Source organism: Leptodactylus fuscus, chromosome 1, assembly GCF_031893055.1.
Source record: "Leptodactylus fuscus isolate aLepFus1 chromosome 1, aLepFus1.hap2, whole genome shotgun sequence".
NCBI classification, from domain to species: Eukaryota; Metazoa; Chordata; class Amphibia; order Anura; family Leptodactylidae; genus Leptodactylus; species Leptodactylus fuscus.
This window is the reverse complement of record NC_134265.1, coordinates 51,074,395-51,093,804: the sequence shown is the minus strand read 5'-3', so window position 1 is coordinate 51,093,804 and position 19,410 is coordinate 51,074,395. Positions and strand designations below refer to the sequence as shown.

The following is a 19,410-nucleotide window of genomic DNA, read 5'->3' as shown; positions in this document are numbered from 1 at the left end:
TGATTTGATTAAAAATAAAATGAACATTTAAACATATTTTCTAGTCTATTTCATTATAATTAACCCAATCCCGACTAGATGCGCCGAAAATGTGCGGATTGCTGTAACGCTACGGGTCTCAGACGCGGCCCCCGGGGGTCACAAGGGAATGTACAAAACCGGTATGGTGATACTATACTCTATTATTAATCTTCATTTACGGACCAAGTAGATGAAACAAAGGAACAAAGTATACTTTCAATAATGTGCAGCGGCTATGAATTTAGAGAAATAGGCTTTATTGATAGGCTTTATAAAAGCTGTATGCAATTACAGTGCTGAATCATTTGAATAATAGACTGTCTGACATATTCTAGGATAAGTGGCTGCTACATTTCTCTGATATTAGGGTCATATACTCATCTATTCTTACTCTAAGCTCTCCTTCGCCTGGTAATAAATTAATTTCTTAGTGTTAGTTCGGCATGTGCCCTACAGTTAAATTCATTTTCTCTCTCACTGAAGGAAAAAGTTGAAAAAAAAAAAAAAAAGAAAAAAAAGTTAGGATTATTATTTCCGATATCGCAGCTATTTCTTAAGAGTATGCAAATCGCAGGTCACGGCGCTCCCTGGCTGTGTCGGGCTAATAAAAACCATAAAGCTAAATAATGTAAAAAGAGCGAAATATCAATGAATATTGAACAAAAAAAAAAAAAGTTGACAAATAGTCCCAGTAATATTTGATATTAGGCACCACTAACCCACCCATGACCATTTACTATGCTGGATGAGCGAAGACAATTTTTTAGTGATCATTTATTTTTAAGATGCGTATATGAGATCCTGGTGGATAGGAACAGTTTCAGGCTCAGAGAGTTAGGTTGTCATGTATAGGTATTAAACTGAAGTGGCCGAGTATAGTATAGAGAGTTATGGGATAGTTTAGAAGAGGTTGACGTATTTGTGAAGCATGGCGTTTGCTTCATGGTAGGAACTCATGTTGGAGTGACGCTAGGTTCCAGGTACTTATATAGCACATAGGTTCACAAACTTTAAGAGAGTCTTTCTGCAGTTCTAAAAACTACAAAACTGCTAATAGTATTAAAGGGATTCAATCATTAAAAAGCAATTTTTTGTCCCTAATACATAGGAATAGCCCTAAGAAAGGTTATTCTTCTCCTACCTTTAGATGTCTTCTCTGTGCAGTGGTTCCGTAGAAATCTCAGTTTTCTTCTGTATGCAAATGAGTTCTCTCACAGCACTGGGGGCGTCCCCAATGCTACGAAAGAACTCTCCAACATGCCTCTAGCTACGCTTGGACGGCCTCTCCCTGCATCCTCTTCCAGCGCTGGGTGCAAACTTCTAGGCATGCGCAGTCGGCTCTGCCTGAGGACCGGTTAAAGCTAGCACTGGAAGAAGACGCAGGGAGAGGTCATTGCAGGCAAAGATAAAGGCGCTGCTGGAGAGTTGTCTCGCAGCATTGCTACAAGAGAACTCATTTGCATACAGAAAAAAAACGGGATTTCTACTGAACGCTGACGCAGAGAAGACATCTAAAGGTAGGAGAAGAAGAGCCTTTTTCTTAAGGATATTCCTACGTGTTAGCGACAAAAAATTACTTTTTAATGATTGACCGCCGTCAATGGTGTTATTAGGAGATGTACGTCATTGTTCGAAAAGAGCAGAATCTGAGCCGCCTGTATAACACAGGCAGCATCTGCCATTAACAGCCACGATTGATACGGACACTGATCGCCACTGTTAACACTTCTGTTGAAGAGACAAGGCTCCCAGTCTTTTCATTACTGCGGTTCTATTACACGCTGCCATAGTCAAACATTTCCCAAATCAAAGCTATATCTTGTCCCGTATAAAAAGATGCCTTACCCAGCTCCATACATGTAAATATGAACAAGTTACAAGTGTCGGAACATGATAACACAATTTTTTTTTCTATTTTGCCGTTTTTAATTTTTCAAAATATCAAAATACTACATAAATTTGGTATTGCCGTGATCGTACTAACCCACAGAATACAGGTAACATGTCAGTTTTACTAGCTACATTGTACAGGATATTGAATGGTGCCATTATGAACTACAATTTGGCCTACAAACAATTAGCTATCATATGACCAAAAAAAAATTTTTTAAAAAAAATAATGGCTCTTATCAGATATGCAAAAATGAAAATTGTCTTCAGTCTTTAAGGGGTTAATCTGTTCAGAAGGATGGATTAAACATTAAAAACTGTCCATCGAATGATGGACAAAAATGGATTCCACTGGGGGAGATTTGTGAAAACTGGCATAGGTATATCCAGACTGCAGTAGCGGAAAGTGTCCTCATTTATGAGGAGGTGTATCCAACACTGGGCCTTGTAGTAGGCTTAGTAAATATGCGTAAGACTATAATAGACAGAGAGCAACTCCCATGCCATGTACTTGTCCACGACAAAGTCGTGAATTGCGCAAAACAGAAAAAGTTGCAATTTTTTTTCCCAAAAACCGAAGACAACTGACGTACAAGGCAGTACATAGGGTCCGTGGGGATCCATTATTTTCTCATCTAGATTGCCAGATTAAAAAGTCAGCCTTACGCTGGGTTCACACCAGCGTTGTGTCTCTGTACTTAGGTTTCCGTCTTCTGCCGGCAGAAGACGGAAACCTGTCAGACCGGGTCCGGCCGTGAGCGCCGGTGAGCGTTTTATGCTCTCTGCGGCAAAACAGTTTTTTTTTTAAATGCATGTCCGACTTTGTGTCCGGTTAAAAAAAAAAAAAGAAAAAAAAAACGTTTCACCGCGGAGAGCATAAAACGCTCACCGGCGCTCACGGCCGGACATCTTCCAAACCCATTCTAATGAATGGGTTAGAAAGATGCCGGCAGGTTTCCGTTTCCTGCCCAGTTTCGGGCAGGAAACAGAAACCTGTATAAACGGAGACCAGGCGCAGATGTGAACGAGCCCTTACAGAACTTTTTTGGTCTGCAATTTTTGACAAGACTCTGCACTGGCCAGAATCCTGATGCAGATGTGAAAATACATTGAATCTGTCCTGCAAGTGCTCTGAAAGCGGTCCATCAAACTAAAGTGCTTTTAGCCGCTTCCCAACCTCTCTCCTCGGTTTCTGGATATTATACAACTATGTGACTACTATGAAAAGAATCTGACTAAACTAAATATAATTGCAAAACACAAAACCACAAGAAGGAAAGCAAGAGCAAGTCACACAACACGTAAAACCAATTGTCCCAGCAGTAGACAATGAAATAATAAAGAAATCACTCACATTTATTACTGGAGATGACGTGGAAAGGGATAAACCTTGAAGGTCTGATAATAAACTGGGAGACAGGATAGCAGCTTTGGGGACAGTTACTGGAGTCGATACATCATTAACTGGAAAAAGAAAAAAAATGGTTAAATATATTGTCATTTGGTATTGGAAATACATCAACAGGCAAGTAAAAAGTAGCCAGTACCATAATACTGGTTTAATACCAGAGCCACCGCACCCAGCTAGTGTAATGCTTACAGCATGGACTAAACATAACAGATATATATGTAGATCTAGGAGTCTCCATGGTCACAGACTACAAATAATCCAAGTGTAGTCAGATTCTTCAGTCATGTCTTACTCTTCTTGGTAGTTTACAGAGAGTAGAACAGGTAAATAAGAGATGTGCGAACACAGTTACCCTATTTATACCCTAATATGTATAAGACATACAAACAAGTGAGAATATTTTTAATGAACACTATTTACAACGTTACTCACTTTTTATTTTTAACATGCAATAAAGAATCTGCTACGGGTAAACCACCAAGAGTATTGGGCTACTATCAGCATTCGCAATATCGCATAGTACAACTAGCACACGGACCAGGTACTTTGGGGGGTGTCATCTGTGCACCTCACATAGCCCTAGTAAAGGGACATCATTCCCACTCAATTCCTTGCGCTGGCTACACCACCAATTCCTCCATATTTTTTCCGTTCCCCTTATTAAACAGCCTTACAGCCATGATAGCTCCCTGTGCATGGAGTACTAACATCAAATCTATTTGGGTAGGAATTCATGAAAGAAAGGCCTGACCCGGCAAGGATGTACACAAGCAAAACTGTACAGTGCAAGAAAGATACGAATCTACAAGGCCATGACCGGATATGGTCTAAATCATTAATACTTACAATCGTCTAAGTCTAGGAGGGATACATCTGTTTTCTTAGCAGATTCCTTCACTTTGGCAGGTTTACTTTCAGTTTTCTGTTAATGGAAATACGACATATTACAGAATATTTTTTACATGTTTTACATATGCGAGTCCCCGTTAAAAATCAAAGAAGATAAAATGCATATAACAAGATATGGCAATGACTGGACCTCACATATCAAAAGATAATGTGTTTTGAAGACATGCACATATAGAATACAGCTGCGTATGTTACCTACTAAACTCCATTATAGCAGGTATAGGAGATAAGTTATGGAATTTGTTTAGCAACGCACATTTACATCAAGGTATATCAACACATACCTGCCTGGTGGATGACAAACAATCTATAGAATATCTATACAAGTATTCAGACTGTGCACCCGCTGCACCGCCCAGTGTATAAACATAACCCTACAATGTTACAGCGAGACCACCACCATGGCATTGAAAATAGTTTTTCTAAAAGAGTGGTCTTCTCAGGAGAGTGGTCATATGGAGAGTTTTCACGGCAGAATTTCCTAATACGAGACTCGATCTGTCAATGGTCTGCAGGCAAGTATCATCATGTCTATGACCAGTTTATTCCAGGGTCACCAAAAGAAATTTCCAGAAAAAATGTTTTAATCTTGAGAGACCACTAAGTATGGGTATATACTGTTCCAACCAAAACCATTTAAGTCTGTGGTCAACGTTGCATAAATCAAAAAGGTACAATGTCTGTATATGAGGAATAACACTATATCTGGACATTATATGACTTGTATTCAACATTTTGGTGGGTGAGAACTAGCGGCTACGATGTCTCCCATACAGTGAACACACAGCAGAGGAGATCTCTGTCAACTAAAAGCAGCCACTTAATATAGAACATATACAGAGAAAAACCCACCTAAAGTGATATCAATTATGCACTTGGGTTGAGATAGAAACTTCATATTAGTAGCTGCAAGTCTTTATGTCTGTTCTCTCTCAATGAGCTCCTCCTCACTCCTCTCCCTATCCATAAATTTCTATTATAAGCTATATTTTGATACCACTGTAAGCTATATTTTGATAGTCCGTCTTGAGAGATCAATATGGAATTCAGCAGATATCACAGACTGAATTTAAAAGGGAAAGATCCTGATAACTAGGGAAATATACCCTATCAAAGAAAATGGCTATTACAAAGTTCCTTACATTTGCTTGTTCTATTGATTTATGTCAAGTGAGTGACCAATGAAAAAAAAATTGCCATCAAGTATTGTAAAATTACAAAACCCATTACATAATTTTAGGCTTTTATAGAAAATAAAAGCATAAAACAATTCTACTATACTTTTAAATGTATGTAAGACTAGTAGATCTATAGATGACCTTTTATCTAGTGACGCCGACTATTCCAGAACATGAATGTAAGAAAAGTGGAACATGTGATGCAAGTTAGATGTTACCCAAATAGTGGTATTATGGAGATAATGTCTCATTTATACCTCCTCGATAGAAGGCAATGTGGGTCTAAGAGAAGATGTTAAGGGTACATTGCATCTAGATTTACCCATTTACAATTCATCTTGTTAATAGAGACAGAAGCTGGGTAAAGCATACAGCAGATGAAGCAGGAGATTGAGGATTTCTCTTGCTCAATGCATAATTCATAGGCTCTGACTGCAAAGTGTGTAAAATGAGAATTTCACACCGCTGCAAGAGCTGCGAAGCCGCACAGAAATGCACATGAATTGCAGTTTACTGGCAGGATTTTACCTCCGCTTCCAAAATATTTGTGTGTTATGCATCATTTAATAATCACATCCTCTAACTGATAGCCCAATGTTACCTTGTATTGGCTCCTAAAAAGTTACTATTCCGATACGACTTACTTATTTAGGTCATTTAAGTTAAGGCTTCAGAAAGCTTTAGAAAGAGTCTGGAATATTTTAATGCGTATTTCCCGGGATCCTTATCCGATAAGAGTTGCAGACTTACATTTGGGCTTTATTGGGCAGATTTTTCTTGATTTTGTACATGCACTTGTGGTACAAACATAGAAGAGAGAGAAATATGGCCACAAAGAAGAAGGATATTGTTTGTTAGCCTATATTAAAATCATATTAAGGTCTTATTCACACGACAGGCTTCCATGGACTTTAATGGATTGAGCGCTCCATGTGAACAATCCGAGATAAAAACAACATGCTATTTTTTACGGACGCCTCAATAGACTCATATCCGTGAAAATGGATTACCTTCAGGTGTACACTTGGCCGTGAAAGAAGCACTATGTCATATAGTCACAGAAAAATCAAAACACTGACATGTATGTTTTTTACAATGGAAGCCAATGACAGATGGATGCGTGTCACACTATGGACAGAAAGGCATTATGTCTCACCTTATATTTGGTAATGTTTTTAGATGGCCCTGGCTCCGATTCACTGTCCTCTTCAGATTCTGATGCAGAGTCGGACTCTGAACTTCCATCAGAGGATGAAGCGCTAGAACCATCACTGCTGTGGACTGTGTTTCCATTCTTATCATCTTCAGATTCACTTTACAACAAGGTGAGAATTATATAGGTTACTCCAGCTCAGGTGGGTATATAGGGCTTGACTATTAATATATGCTTTAAACACAACACCCACCCAGCAACAACCCCGCACTGGCAATCTTGTATTATTTTATGGCATTTTCCACCACTGTCCTAGTCTTGATTCAGCTCAGAAAACATCTCTTAAATTTTACGGCTACGCAGGGAACTTAAAGCCCCGAAACACAAAAATAGAGGATTCACTTTAAGAAAACTTATGTATAAAAATGGCTTATTATAATCTGAAATCTTCCTCTGAGCCTCAGAGAGAACTGTCAATAGAACTGTAGGGTACAGACAGGTATTGTACAGAGTACAGGGTGCAAACAATAGCAACTGTGAGGTTTACATAGAATTGTATCTATATCTATGGTGGTATTTCATTAATTAATTTCATTTTTATTAGTATTAATTCATTTTCCACAATATACATACGGTAATACAGATCGACTTGGCATAAAAAGTTTAGTTTTAGTAGTCAAAAAATGGAATAATGTAGATTACTGATTTAAAAGGGCTGCAGTGCTCTGGTGAGAGCCACAGACTCTTCGTTGTTCCATACACTAAATATATGGTGACTACGCTGAGTATTGCACCTGGAATATCTAGTACAATGCTTGGCTATCTTCATCACCTCCATAGTAGAATGGCAGCACATATGTGCAACCGTCACTCTCAAATGGGCCTAGCTCTTGTGAAAAATGGGTGACTCAGCGACCAGACACTTCTCACCTATCTATCCCTGTGGTGAAGACAAGATGGGATCCTGGAAGAAATACTTTAATAGGAGTCTTCTGCAAAGTTCAAAATGTCGGTTGGCAAATCTGGCAAGTCCAGAGGCTCTGCCCCCAGTGCACTTACATGATGATTTGCATATCCATAAAAATATGTTATGTCTATATATTGATTCATCAGATTGTGGCCACAAAGGTAAGTTTCTGCTCCTATTAAAGCCCCCTACACTTCACTACAGACCTGAGAGACTCCCTTTAAGCTTATTCTGGTCCGTTTGCAGAAGCCTTGTGGTTACCTCCATAACCATTTTATCAACAAATTCCTTTTCCTTGACACAGACTTTTTTCACACTCTGAGTGACAAATATAATTAATAACATGTAATCTCCTTATAATTGATGGTACGTAATAAAAGCAACAGTAAAGTCTAACAATTACATACATCACTGCCTAATATGAACGCTCAGCGGCGGCGTTTACAGCTCCGCTTACACTCGCCACAGACATACCCTGCTTGTTTACAACCTATAGAGCTCCACGCTTAACTAATGAGAAGAATGGAATGGCACGCCGCGTTTCGGGTTTGCAGCAATGAAAAGCCTGTAATAATTTAACCTACAGATTTCATTTGTTCTGAGTGGGAGTAACAATATAAATCACTCTTAAAATCATTAAATCCTGACTTAAATTAATAAAGTCATAATTGGGGCATTATGCTGTGTTTGTTATGGAAGTGGCGGGGCGAGTTGCTTTAATTACTGTCTGTAATAAAAGGAGCAGAGTGCGTACTACACCCCGATCAGGGCTGTCAGCCACGACGGAACGAAACTGCAAGCTCATCAACTAAGCTGGAGACAGGTTACAGAGCAAAGGGTGATCATGTCTGCAGAGGCCACGGCATGGAGGGAAAGATAGATCCCATACACTGGAACGTATTAGACCCATTTACTAACAAGCTATCTTATATGACTCTAACTATACTGGATCCATAGACTTCTTATTAAGGATCTCATATGATGTACTGTATATTACGTATGAAAATCTGGTATCAGGTTCTGGACACTGCTTAAATATATTAATGATCTCTCTCTTAAGATGGATTATTAAAGGGATCCTATCTTTCAAAGACATTTTTTCTAACGAACACGTCGGAATAACCTTAAGAAAGGCTATTCTTCTCCTACCTTTCGTTGTCTTCTCCGTGCCGATGTTTGCTTGAAATTCCGTTTTTTCTCGGTATGTAAATGAGTTCTTTTGCAGCACTGGGGGCAGGTCCCAGCGCTCAAACAGCACTGGGGGCATCCCCAATGCTGTGAAAGAACTCTCCAGCGCCGCCTCCATCTTCTTCTGGAATGAGGTCTTCACTGCGTCTTCTTCCGGCGGTAATTTCTAACTTCTAGGCCTCGGGCAAGCAGACTGCGCATACTCACAGCCACAAGACAAATGGCTGCCTACACAGTATTGGAAGCGGGCATTCTCTCATGGCTGGCGGGCATGCGCAGTTGGCTTGCTGTAGGCCTAGAAGTTAGAAGACTCAGTAATAGTACAGAACTGGAACACACATTAGAGAGGACTTGGAAGCTCTGCTATGCACGTTTCAAGGTGCAGAAGCCAGTGAGAAAAGCAAAGTCACAAAAGGAGCCTTGCTAGGGAAGTATCTTTCACCGACAAGGAGAACCATATGCAGGCCTGACACGGGGGACCATATGCAGGTCTGACATAGGGGGGACCATATGCAGGCCTAACATGGGGGGGACCATATGCAGGCTTGAAACGGGGGAATTTTCAAGTAATAAGCATATTTCCACCATCTAACAATACAGTTACAGAAGTCTTACCTGTCATTTCTTTTTTTATTTCTTTTCTTTTCTTCATGGCTTGACTTGTCATCGTCACTTGAAGCGCTCGCCTCACTTTCCTCACTGCTGCTTTCCTCCTGATCTTCGCTATCCTCTTCACTACCAGATTCTTCATCTAGCAAATAGACAGCACATATAAGAGCCTAGTGAAGAGTTTTACACCTAGCATGGGCAGAGACTAGGTCTAGAAAAATATGTTACTTCACCATATAACAAATCAATACAAATGTCTAATGTAAGACCTTCAGCTAAATAGGATCCCTGAACTTGATTCTTACATGTATAAAGATACAACTGGACCTTATGTGTGCAGGGGGCCGGGCAGCTGCTTCTTGTTATGGCAATAACCATGACAGCCCATCCACTAGATGTCTTCTAGTTAGTAACACAGCAGATGGGACATGGGAATTCTTGATATTCTAGAATTTTTGACCTTACATTCCAGACCTGCGCATAATACCCCACAAGTATGTTTGAGCTTTACCAGTAAGGAACAGTTCTTAAAACTTTTACTGCCCTATGTTGTTGCACTTTTATAACAGCTTAATAATGATGTGGATAGTGGTCAGAAATTAGGAAAATATTGAGTAATACAGAGACAAGTCTTCTAATAAATTTTTGCCTATGCAAAGTTGTGACCAAAATTCTTGATAATACATTTCAAATATGCCGTAAAAGCACATTATTAAATGAGTTCCCGCCACAAAGCCCTTTGTAACCCCTTGTCATCCAGTTCTATCAGTTTTCTGATCTTTAAAAATTGTGTCTTAGGAGGGATTGTGTTTCACATGCTGGGTATTAAACTGTGCATCCATTAAGAACAATGTGTTAATAACATATGTGTGTTGTTTTTGAAGACCGTGTGTAACCACAGCTCTATCCTAAACCTTGTCATAGATGGGCATCTATGGAATTATGGAAATTCACATTCCTTCATTTTGGTACCCCTACCCACAGCAAGCCATGGTAGTATCAAAACAAAGGTCTAGCACAGAGTCCGTAGACAGAGTCAATGGCTGCACTCATGTTAAATCAATAACAAATGTGAGAAGAGCCATAAAATAACCAAGTTTAACACTTTAATTTACCACTTGAAGCAGCAGACTTGTCATCGTCATCCTCTTCTTCAGAGGAGTAAAACTTATCTGAAGTATCCTTCTCTTTCTTAGGCTTTCCCACTGAAGTAGTCCATGTTTTAGCCTTCAGCAGAGAGAAACACAGTCATGTCATAAGACGTAACATCAAACACATACTGATTTATGGACAATTCCACAATTAGGTAAGAGTCAGTCCATTGATAGTGGGCAGTATGACAAGTTCTGTGAAGGAATATCCCCCAGTCAGGTGGCCACACAATAAACAGATATTTAGCTACCATTATATCCATCTATCTATGGCTGACCTTAGCTATAAAGAAAAAAATAGTGTACTAAATAAACACAAGTCCTATAAAATACCTGCAAAAATTTTCTGGTAAAAACATATAAAAGTAAGAGGTTATAACATAGACATTGAGACTGCAAACAAGGACTTTCTCCTATTTGACACTGTTAAAATGAAGGGAATATGTTCACTTTATGTGACAATTATAGCTGAAGAAATTACTTTGATCTCAGAGAACAATTTATGATAGAAAGTTTGCAAAAGTTTTTTTTATTTTTATAAGGTGCAGAGGGCAAGAAGGTGGCAGAGTTTAATTGTTCATGTGGGCGATGTGTAGACACGCTAAAAGCCATATTTATATTTAGAGCACATTCACATCCAGTTTTTTAAAGATTAATAAAGTCTTCAGAGTATATTACTGAATATTTCAACTCTGTTAATGTAACTTTCTGTTCTCAGTTTAATGTTCGGACATCATAGAGACTTGTAGAATGGGTCAGAAAAAGGGGCCATGTTGGCAAACTATCAGATAAAATAAGGTGCAATGCATACGAAAGGTGGAGACTTGACTATGCCATTTATGTGATATATAACTTAAATGAATAAGAAATTCCTTTACTCTCACAATAACGCCTCCCTACTGAGCATGTGTGACCACTGGCACTGTTTACAAGATGCCTGGAAGTAGAAGAAGGGGTTTGCAGAATTAGAAAATATGGCTACTTTTTTTCTACCTTAGAATGTGGCCCCATGTCTGTTGATCACATAGCAATGCTACAGGCTTAAGTCCCAGTATATCATCCCAGGTTTCTGACCTGTGTGTGGTCCAGGGCGGGTCTCCAGTAGGCCTCAGCCCCCCCAGGTCTGGGTCCTGGGCTTGTTACTGGGCCATAAAAGGCTGCAGAGCCTGCACTTCAGGGCAGATTCTGGGAGCAAGAGGAAGTGCCTGGGTCAGTCCTGAGACTGGTGAAGACTGTATTGCGCTGTTGTTTACTCGTGTGGCTGGTAGTAAGCCACACATATAGTTAGTACCTTATTGTTTAGTTAGTGCTCAGACGAGCAGGGTTTTTCTTTGACATTCTTTTGCCTGAAGTTAAGGCTGTATTTTATTTTGCTCATTTTGTGCCTGAAGTAAAGGTTTATTTGTTTTGCTGTTTTTCTAAATAAACCTATTTGCTACAGATTTTGTGTCCCTGTCTGGTTGGGTCTGCACCACTGCTGCTGCTGAGCTACCTTCCTCACTAAATCAATCTATCTATCTATCTATCTATCTATCTATCTATCTATCTATCTATCTATCTAGGGTGTTCCTCCAAGCCTGCGTGCACCCCCCTGCGTCATACCTTCAAACCGCCCACTCTGTAGCTTGTGCTCAAAGTTAGCCCTCCTCCTCTCTCTATGTAACCGCCTTCAACGTCTCTCATCTCGCTCCTGTAAATTGAAATGTCGGTCATACGCAGTAACACTCTCTTCTGAGCACTACTGCACATACCCGAGTGCCATTTTCTTGTAGACAGTGAAAGAAAGCACACAAGAAAATGGCGCTCGAGGATGTGCAGCAGTGCTCAAAAGGGAGCGTTACTGTGCATGCCCAACATTTCAAAATATGAGATGAGAGAAGCTGGAGGCGGGGTTAAAAAAAAGCCTTTTTAAAGGCTATTCAGGCATATGAATATCAAAAAACACGTTAATCCAATAATGAAGCCTCTCTAAAAATTTCCTGGCCACTGGCTCGAATGTGGGCATTATGGCTAAACTATAGCATAAGGATAAAACTATAAAAAAAAATCTTCTTTTATGCCATCATACTACACATTAAAAAAAATTAATTAATTAAACAATGAAAAGACAAGACAAGAAATTGGACAAACATACCGGTTCGATAACTTCCACATTCCGGACAGAGGGATCAGGCGCTACCTCCGGCCAGTCGGACAGCTCCAAGTACCCAGAGGCCTTAGCATTCAGCGTGTGCGATAGTGTACCAAGCTGGAAACGGTCTCGATCTATTGAATAAAATACATAAGAAGCAAATAGTTGATTACAGTGAAACCTATGAGCCTGGCAGCACAAAGTGCAACCATGACGAAGATGGCAGATCATTGCTGTTAGATTAGCCGGGATATCACGGAATAGATAGAAGGCAGACAGCCTTTCATAAGGTCAGGACGATTATTTCAATCCATACATTCTAATAATCTCTTTCATAATGGTCAATATAAAAACTAATCAGTCAGTATGTTTAGAGGCGCCGTGCCGGAATGCAGATTGTGTGAAAATGACTGGATGGTAAATATTAAGAATGACAGCGCAGTTTAACAATCCATAGACAAGGCTTTCCACAGGCTCATTCGGAATTTTAATCATTCTTTTTCTGCTACACCAAACACCATTACTACTGAAATTAGCAATAAATCTACATGATCGCTAAAACACCACAAAACCGTCAGACTTACAGAATTAGCATCTTGTTGCATATGGAACAACTTACACGACAAGGAATATTTTGTACAAATAAACCCGTTACGCACCTTACAGGTTTTTCCAATTCTATTATAGGGTTACTCCAATATGATTGTATGTCATATGGCGACAATCTGGAATTGCTGGGGGTGTGAGCCCCGGATCCAAAGAAGGGGGATGACACAGCCCAGATTTAGGGTTTTCCAGTCCTAGCCACCAAACCTAAATGGGGCCATGATGTGGTATCTGATCATGGTGCCGCTGTGAAGGGGATAAACCACCTCTAAATCGGTGCTGCTTCCCCTTCATTCTCAGGATTCTGCGGGATCTCAGGGGCTGGAACACCACTAATGTGTGGCATATCCTAGCAATATGTGATCACTTTGTAAGATGGGAAACCATTTTAGTATATGAATAAAAATGGCACACAGTGTAAGGACCAACTAGATTCATTTGTGTTGTCTGAAGTCCATCTATATAAAATAGGAGCAGGAGGACCCGGCTTCGCACAGGTAATTTCATTTTTTGTTTGTGTAGTGGCCCCATAAGATCTGTCCAGTTTTGCACTGGTGTATTTTGTATGTCATTTGTGTGTGTGTGTGTCCATAAGTGTCATGTGATCATGTGTATCTCAGGTTTGATAGCAGTGAAAAACCTGCGATCGTTTTTTTATGGATACCTGCAGTAAAGCTGTGTGAATGTGACCCTGTGTAACAGTGTCATGCACAGCGCCCTGCCCCTTTAAAATTGACATACGGCATTGAAGAAAAATAGCTGAAGTAAAGCTCTGATGTGTGGAACTGTGTGCAGAGGTGTGCATCTAATACTTCGGTGTGTGGTACTGTGTGCTGACCTGTGTATCTAATCCTCTGATGCGTGTATCTCAGTTTGGATATCAGTGTTGGATTGTACATGTGGAGTGACTGTATATTGCAGATGGAATAAGAGTGAAACACTTGCAGGTTTGTATTGGCTAATTGGGGATCATTGTTTTGGGAAAACTGTATCTCCGGAATGGTACCTCCGAGCGAGTTGAGGTCTCGTCTTAAACCTTCCCAGACCCCTGGAGTATCGGTGTGCCAAATTTGGTGAAGATCGGTCTGGTCATTTGGTCGCACATAAGGAACAGACAGGAACAAATTCTTATAATATAGAGAGATTGGATATTAGGCTTGGGGCATAATGAAAGCAATAGCGGTGTACGCGCTGCTGGAACTTACCATCACAGAACCTGCTATGATCTACAGTAGCCTGTTCACCATGTGTGTTCCAGCCTTAGCATCTAAAGACTTCGAATTCAAGACTAGTTTATATCAAACCCGTGCCAATACGGACAACTTTATTGGGGGCACACACACAACTGGACACTTCCTGCAAACATCTAAACATGTCCATGCAGTGTACCAGCATCCCATCATGGCATTCCACTCCGGATTAAGCCCAAATTAATGCGCCTAATGGGGAGGGAGTCAGCCGCAGAATCTGCGGCAAGATAGGGCATGTCGCTTCTTTTTTCTGCTACTAGCTAGCGAATGGCTCCCATTGAAGTCAATGGGATCCGTTTTGGCAGGCGAATTTTGAGGTGGATTCAGTGTCAAAATCCACTGCCAAGAAATTCCGTGTGAACGAGCCCTAACTCTCCCAATTATTTTAATGGGAGTCAGAAACAGATTTTTCAGCTATAGAAAAAAAAAAGAAGCATCATGACCTATCTGGAGGTGGATTGCAAACCCCACTGAAATAAATTGGAAGGCTTGGGAGGAGATTTTGTAGAATTCCTCCTGCAAAAAAATCCATGTCACAATACCTTACAAGGAACAGCGCTGTACATTTAGTAGTGGCTGTGATGGGTACTGCAGCTCTTTGAAGCTTAGTCCCATTCAAGTCAATGGGTCTTAATGGAGTATATGGCACTGAGCTGCAATATCAGGCGAAGATGCAACAAAATCTATAGAGTTGTGGCTGGTAAACATTGTATGCAAATGCTTTAGTCTCTTGAATCAGCTGATCGGTGGTGGTGCTGGGAGTCAGAACCCAGCTGATCAATACCGACACCCTTAGTTTAGGACAGACCTGATAAAAAATATCCAAGTGGGATCGGTCCCAAGTGGAATTTTCATACAGATGACCTATCCTGGATGGTATGTGATCTGTTGGCGTCTGACACCCGGACCCCACACCGATCATCTGTTCTACCAGCCTCTGGGTTCCGAAACCTGCTAATGGATGGACGGTGCATGCAAGTAATAGGAGCGATGCTGCGGTTTACTGAATCCTCCAATATACAATAGACGTGCCTGATGCATGTTCCTATTCCTTGAATAGGAGTGGCACTACATGTGCCGTACATCTACTAGCAGCTTCTGGCACCTGGAGGCTGCTAAAATAGATCATCTGTGTTAGGTCTGTGTGTTGGGGCCCTGACATATCATATACTGATGGCCTATCCTGTAGACCCCGCAGATCAGCTGTTAAAAGTAACATTACTGTTCCCTGAGCATGAAAGCAAATTCATATATATATATATATATATATATATATATATATATATATATATATATATATATATATATAGTTTCAATCATTCTCACCAGTGGAAATTTGCAGCGATAAAACGGGAACAAAAATAAAATGCTCTGTATCATTCTTGTGTACGACTGAAAGTTATTCACATGCACCTATATCTGGTGAGAACACTTTTTAACAAAAAAAAAAAATTTAATACCATCAGAGTTGGACAGCATTACAAAGAGTGCAAGTCAACCAACTTGATTCCATGGACATAACCAGTATACCGTACTGTCCTGTGCAGTCTCCAGATTGCATTCCCATAGGGATATAGTGTAAGAATTGCTGAATGAATGTGCAAATCAGCACATTTTCAGCTAACAAGAGATGGAATCTGACGGCTTGCTATATGCAACCTTAGATGCATCTGTATAAGCACAACATCACCCAAGTCTCATCAGCTAAGGTGGAGGGAACCAGAAGCATTAATACTTACGGAGGAGGGGGGTAGAATTATGTATAATTTACCTTTAAAAGGAGATTCTAGTACAGGCGCTGGTTTCTGGGCCAGAAATATTCTCTTGGCGTATTTGCTCAGTGCACCACTCTTCTCATTTGGAACAATAAGCTGTCTTACAAAGCGTGTGCGGTCCCTGATATCGTAATTCTGATCATATTTGCCAAGATTTAATATATACTGAGTAAGCAACTTTGTCTGTCGGGAGCAAGAAAAAAAAAAAAAAAGAGAGGGAAAAAGCCGAAGAGGTTATTTATGATTATTGATAACTCTCAGTAAAGACACTTAAAGAGGTAATAAAAGCGAACCGTAAAGACAAACAAATGGCGCTCCACAGGGAATATGCATTTCCGAAGCCTGGAAATGGAAGATCGAAGCCAAAAGCACATGTCCTGTTCTAGGCTGGGAGGTGAATGCTAACTACGGCGAGGCGGCCATGTGCTAGATTATTAAACTGCTGAAGTGGAAAGAAAGGCATCATTAAAAAATAATCATATATGGCAAACCCACTGAAGGGTCTGCGTGAGGGTAATGAATGTGGAAATACAACTAAAAACATGGCACTCAAAACTTAATCGAGAAAATATGCAGGACATCAAAACATCAGCGGGTATTAGGGGGCTGGCAATGTGCTCCATCCGAGGTGAGCTTGATGAAGAGAGAGTGTCCCTGGCACCACAAGGGTCCGCACACTCACTCTCGACTCTCTTACTTTGCTCTGAATTACGACCCATTAAAGGAGACACATGAATCACTGAACTGGATTACTGCAAATTATTTGCAGTGCATTTAGCTGTTACTTTTTCATAAAAGCAAGCTGCTGATGCCCTCTAAAAACCAAGATAAAAGAGCGCTTATGGCCGCCGGTAATACCGTTCATTTATTTATTTATGTAAGGTAACAGCTTGTTTTATGGCGGATTTTCCATCATTTCTTAATTCAGCCGTTGACTATGCTACATTAAAACTGCATCGAGATCATTTTTATAATAGCCTACGGCAAACCAAATTTTACCATTATGTTCTAAATGAGATGCATCTGCGGAGCATAAATGTTTGTTAAAAATAGTCGCCGCGCGTTGTGCTGCTAACTATGTGTATACAGCGCAAATAAAGACACAAACACCTCGAATAACAGGCAGCCGCTGTGAAATGGGCTTATTTAGACTAATGAAGCAAATTCACAGACTTGGTGGACTCGACCGAAGAAGAAAAATGCCTTCAGCCGTTTTAGGAATTACTTGTACGCGGCAGGATAGGAGAGGTTTCAGCCTGGAAACCTTACAGCGCTTGCCGGGATTAACAGGGTTTCGACACTACAGTCGAGCTGACCCTACATCCCACCCACTCCCTAGTAACATACTGCAGGTAGGTGTCTGAAAGAGCAACTCTCTCAGATTTTTCATATATCCTAATTTATATCCTTTTTCCTTTACAAGTGGCAGTAAATCGGGTAATTCAGGGGGCCAACCAAAGAAATATATAATTACCTAGGGCTGAACTCCTAGAAGTGTGAACAGGACAGGATTGTAACCTGACCTACAATCTGTAGGTCGCTGCGCTTAGTACAGAGACATTTACTCCATTCACAAAATACGTCCCAGGGCTTTCCCACTATTCATTTTTTTAAATATTTTTAATATATTATTATTATTATGGCAAACTTAGGGGGCGTTCACACTACCATCGGTGTCCGACAGGTAGTGTCCGCTCAAAATCTTGTGCGGACATTAGCAGCAGACACTAGCTGTGTCCGTGACATTTTGCATTCATTTAAATGGACATCGGGTGTGTTCTTTTACAGTCCGTGCCTGTCCTTAACTGTCCGTTCCCAAAGATGTCCGACTTTTATAGCAGACAGCAAAAACCTACATGTCGGGTTTTTATACTGAAATCGGCGGAAAGAAAATTCCTCTGTGCAGGACTTTTCTGATCCGCCAATTTTAGACAGAATCTGCAGTGGAGTCTCCTACGGAGCCTTAGACTGCTCAAATCAGATTGACACAACACGTCATCACATACCTATATGATCTAGGCAAAAAAAAACAAAAACCTTTCTGTAGAACATGGATGAAATGTAGTCGGCTCTCATCCACATGCCTGCTACTGTATTCCGCTACGCATTGTTCATACACAATACACAGAAAAAAAATCAGGAGGATTTCTGCCCTATGTAATGGTAAAGGAAGTAATACCTAAGCCTGTCATATAAAAATAAAATCCATAAAAGGTTTTCCCATGCATATAACCATATATAAATGAGTAGATTATTAAACTATAAACATTTTCGCAAATACAAATAACTAAAATTTGTGTCTATTTTTTTTAAAGATTTTTCTCTCACATTCTTAGCGGTGATGATTTTTTGTCTTGATCAGATGCCAAAGGATAGGGCCATCAATGAAGCCACTTTCTATGGTCTGGCATCATTACCTTACGGTGCCTAGGTTACCTTCTCGTATATGTAATGTCCCTGTCTGATAACTTGTCCACAATATGAAAATCATGGCTGGATTTCTGACAAGACCCAGACCATAGAAAGTTCCTGCATTTATGGTAGTATTCATTGGTAATTATTATTATTATTATTGTTTATTTATATAGCACCATTAATTCCATAGTGCTTTACATTAATCAAGACAACATATGTCGCCACTAAGATGGTTAGAGAAAAACTTTAAAACTTTGCAAAATTTTTAGTTACCGTACTTGTATTTGCAATAACGTTTAATTTCTAATTGTCTGCGACTTTAAATATGGTTATGTTCATGGAAAAATGTCTTAATCCCCTAGCTACGTTATAGAAGAAGAATATAATTCCCCCTACTTTTGATTCCAGGAACAATTCACATCCTGACATAAACTAAGATTACCGATGTCCACTTCGCATTGTGGCAGCTTTACCTGCTTGGAATTGGTTAAGTACAGCTTTGCCGCAAGGTTTAATGTCTGCAACTTGACAAGGTCGTCCTCATTGGTGAAGCTCTTTGCCATCTTCCTCAGCACATCGGGTGCAATTTTAGGCACTCGCTCACAATACTCCCCAATAAGCCACAGAATGCTGGCCCTTGCCATAGGAACCTGGAGTAATAAAAACATAAAATATCAAATAAAATCCTCATCATTTCATCCATCCTTCAGATAACTGCGCAGTTACAAAGCTTGTAAGAGACCAATGGTAAGTGGC

The 19,410-nt window shown here is 40.1% G+C and overlaps 1 protein-coding gene across 2 annotated transcripts in view; it reads right to left on the bottom strand.

Moving 5' to 3' along the window:
- The window catches only part of AP3B1 (adaptor related protein complex 3 subunit beta 1), a 175,825-nt gene that overhangs the window by 47,401 nt on the left and 109,014 nt on the right, over window positions 1–19,410 (bottom strand). For both annotated transcript variants that reach the window (XM_075270075.1, XM_075270064.1), the window contains exons 15-22: window positions 19,128–19,304; window positions 16,236–16,422; window positions 12,612–12,742; window positions 10,442–10,553; window positions 9,333–9,468; window positions 6,566–6,722; window positions 4,169–4,244; window positions 3,266–3,375 (exon numbers count right to left, since the gene is read on the bottom strand). In XM_075270075.1, the coding sequence (XP_075126176.1) occupies window positions 3,266–3,375; window positions 4,169–4,244; window positions 6,566–6,722; window positions 9,333–9,468; window positions 10,442–10,553; window positions 12,612–12,742; window positions 16,236–16,422; window positions 19,128–19,304 (1,086 nt within the window). The remainder of the gene's footprint in view (window positions 1–3,265; window positions 3,376–4,168; window positions 4,245–6,565; window positions 6,723–9,332; window positions 9,469–10,441; window positions 10,554–12,611; window positions 12,743–16,235; window positions 16,423–19,127; window positions 19,305–19,410) is intronic.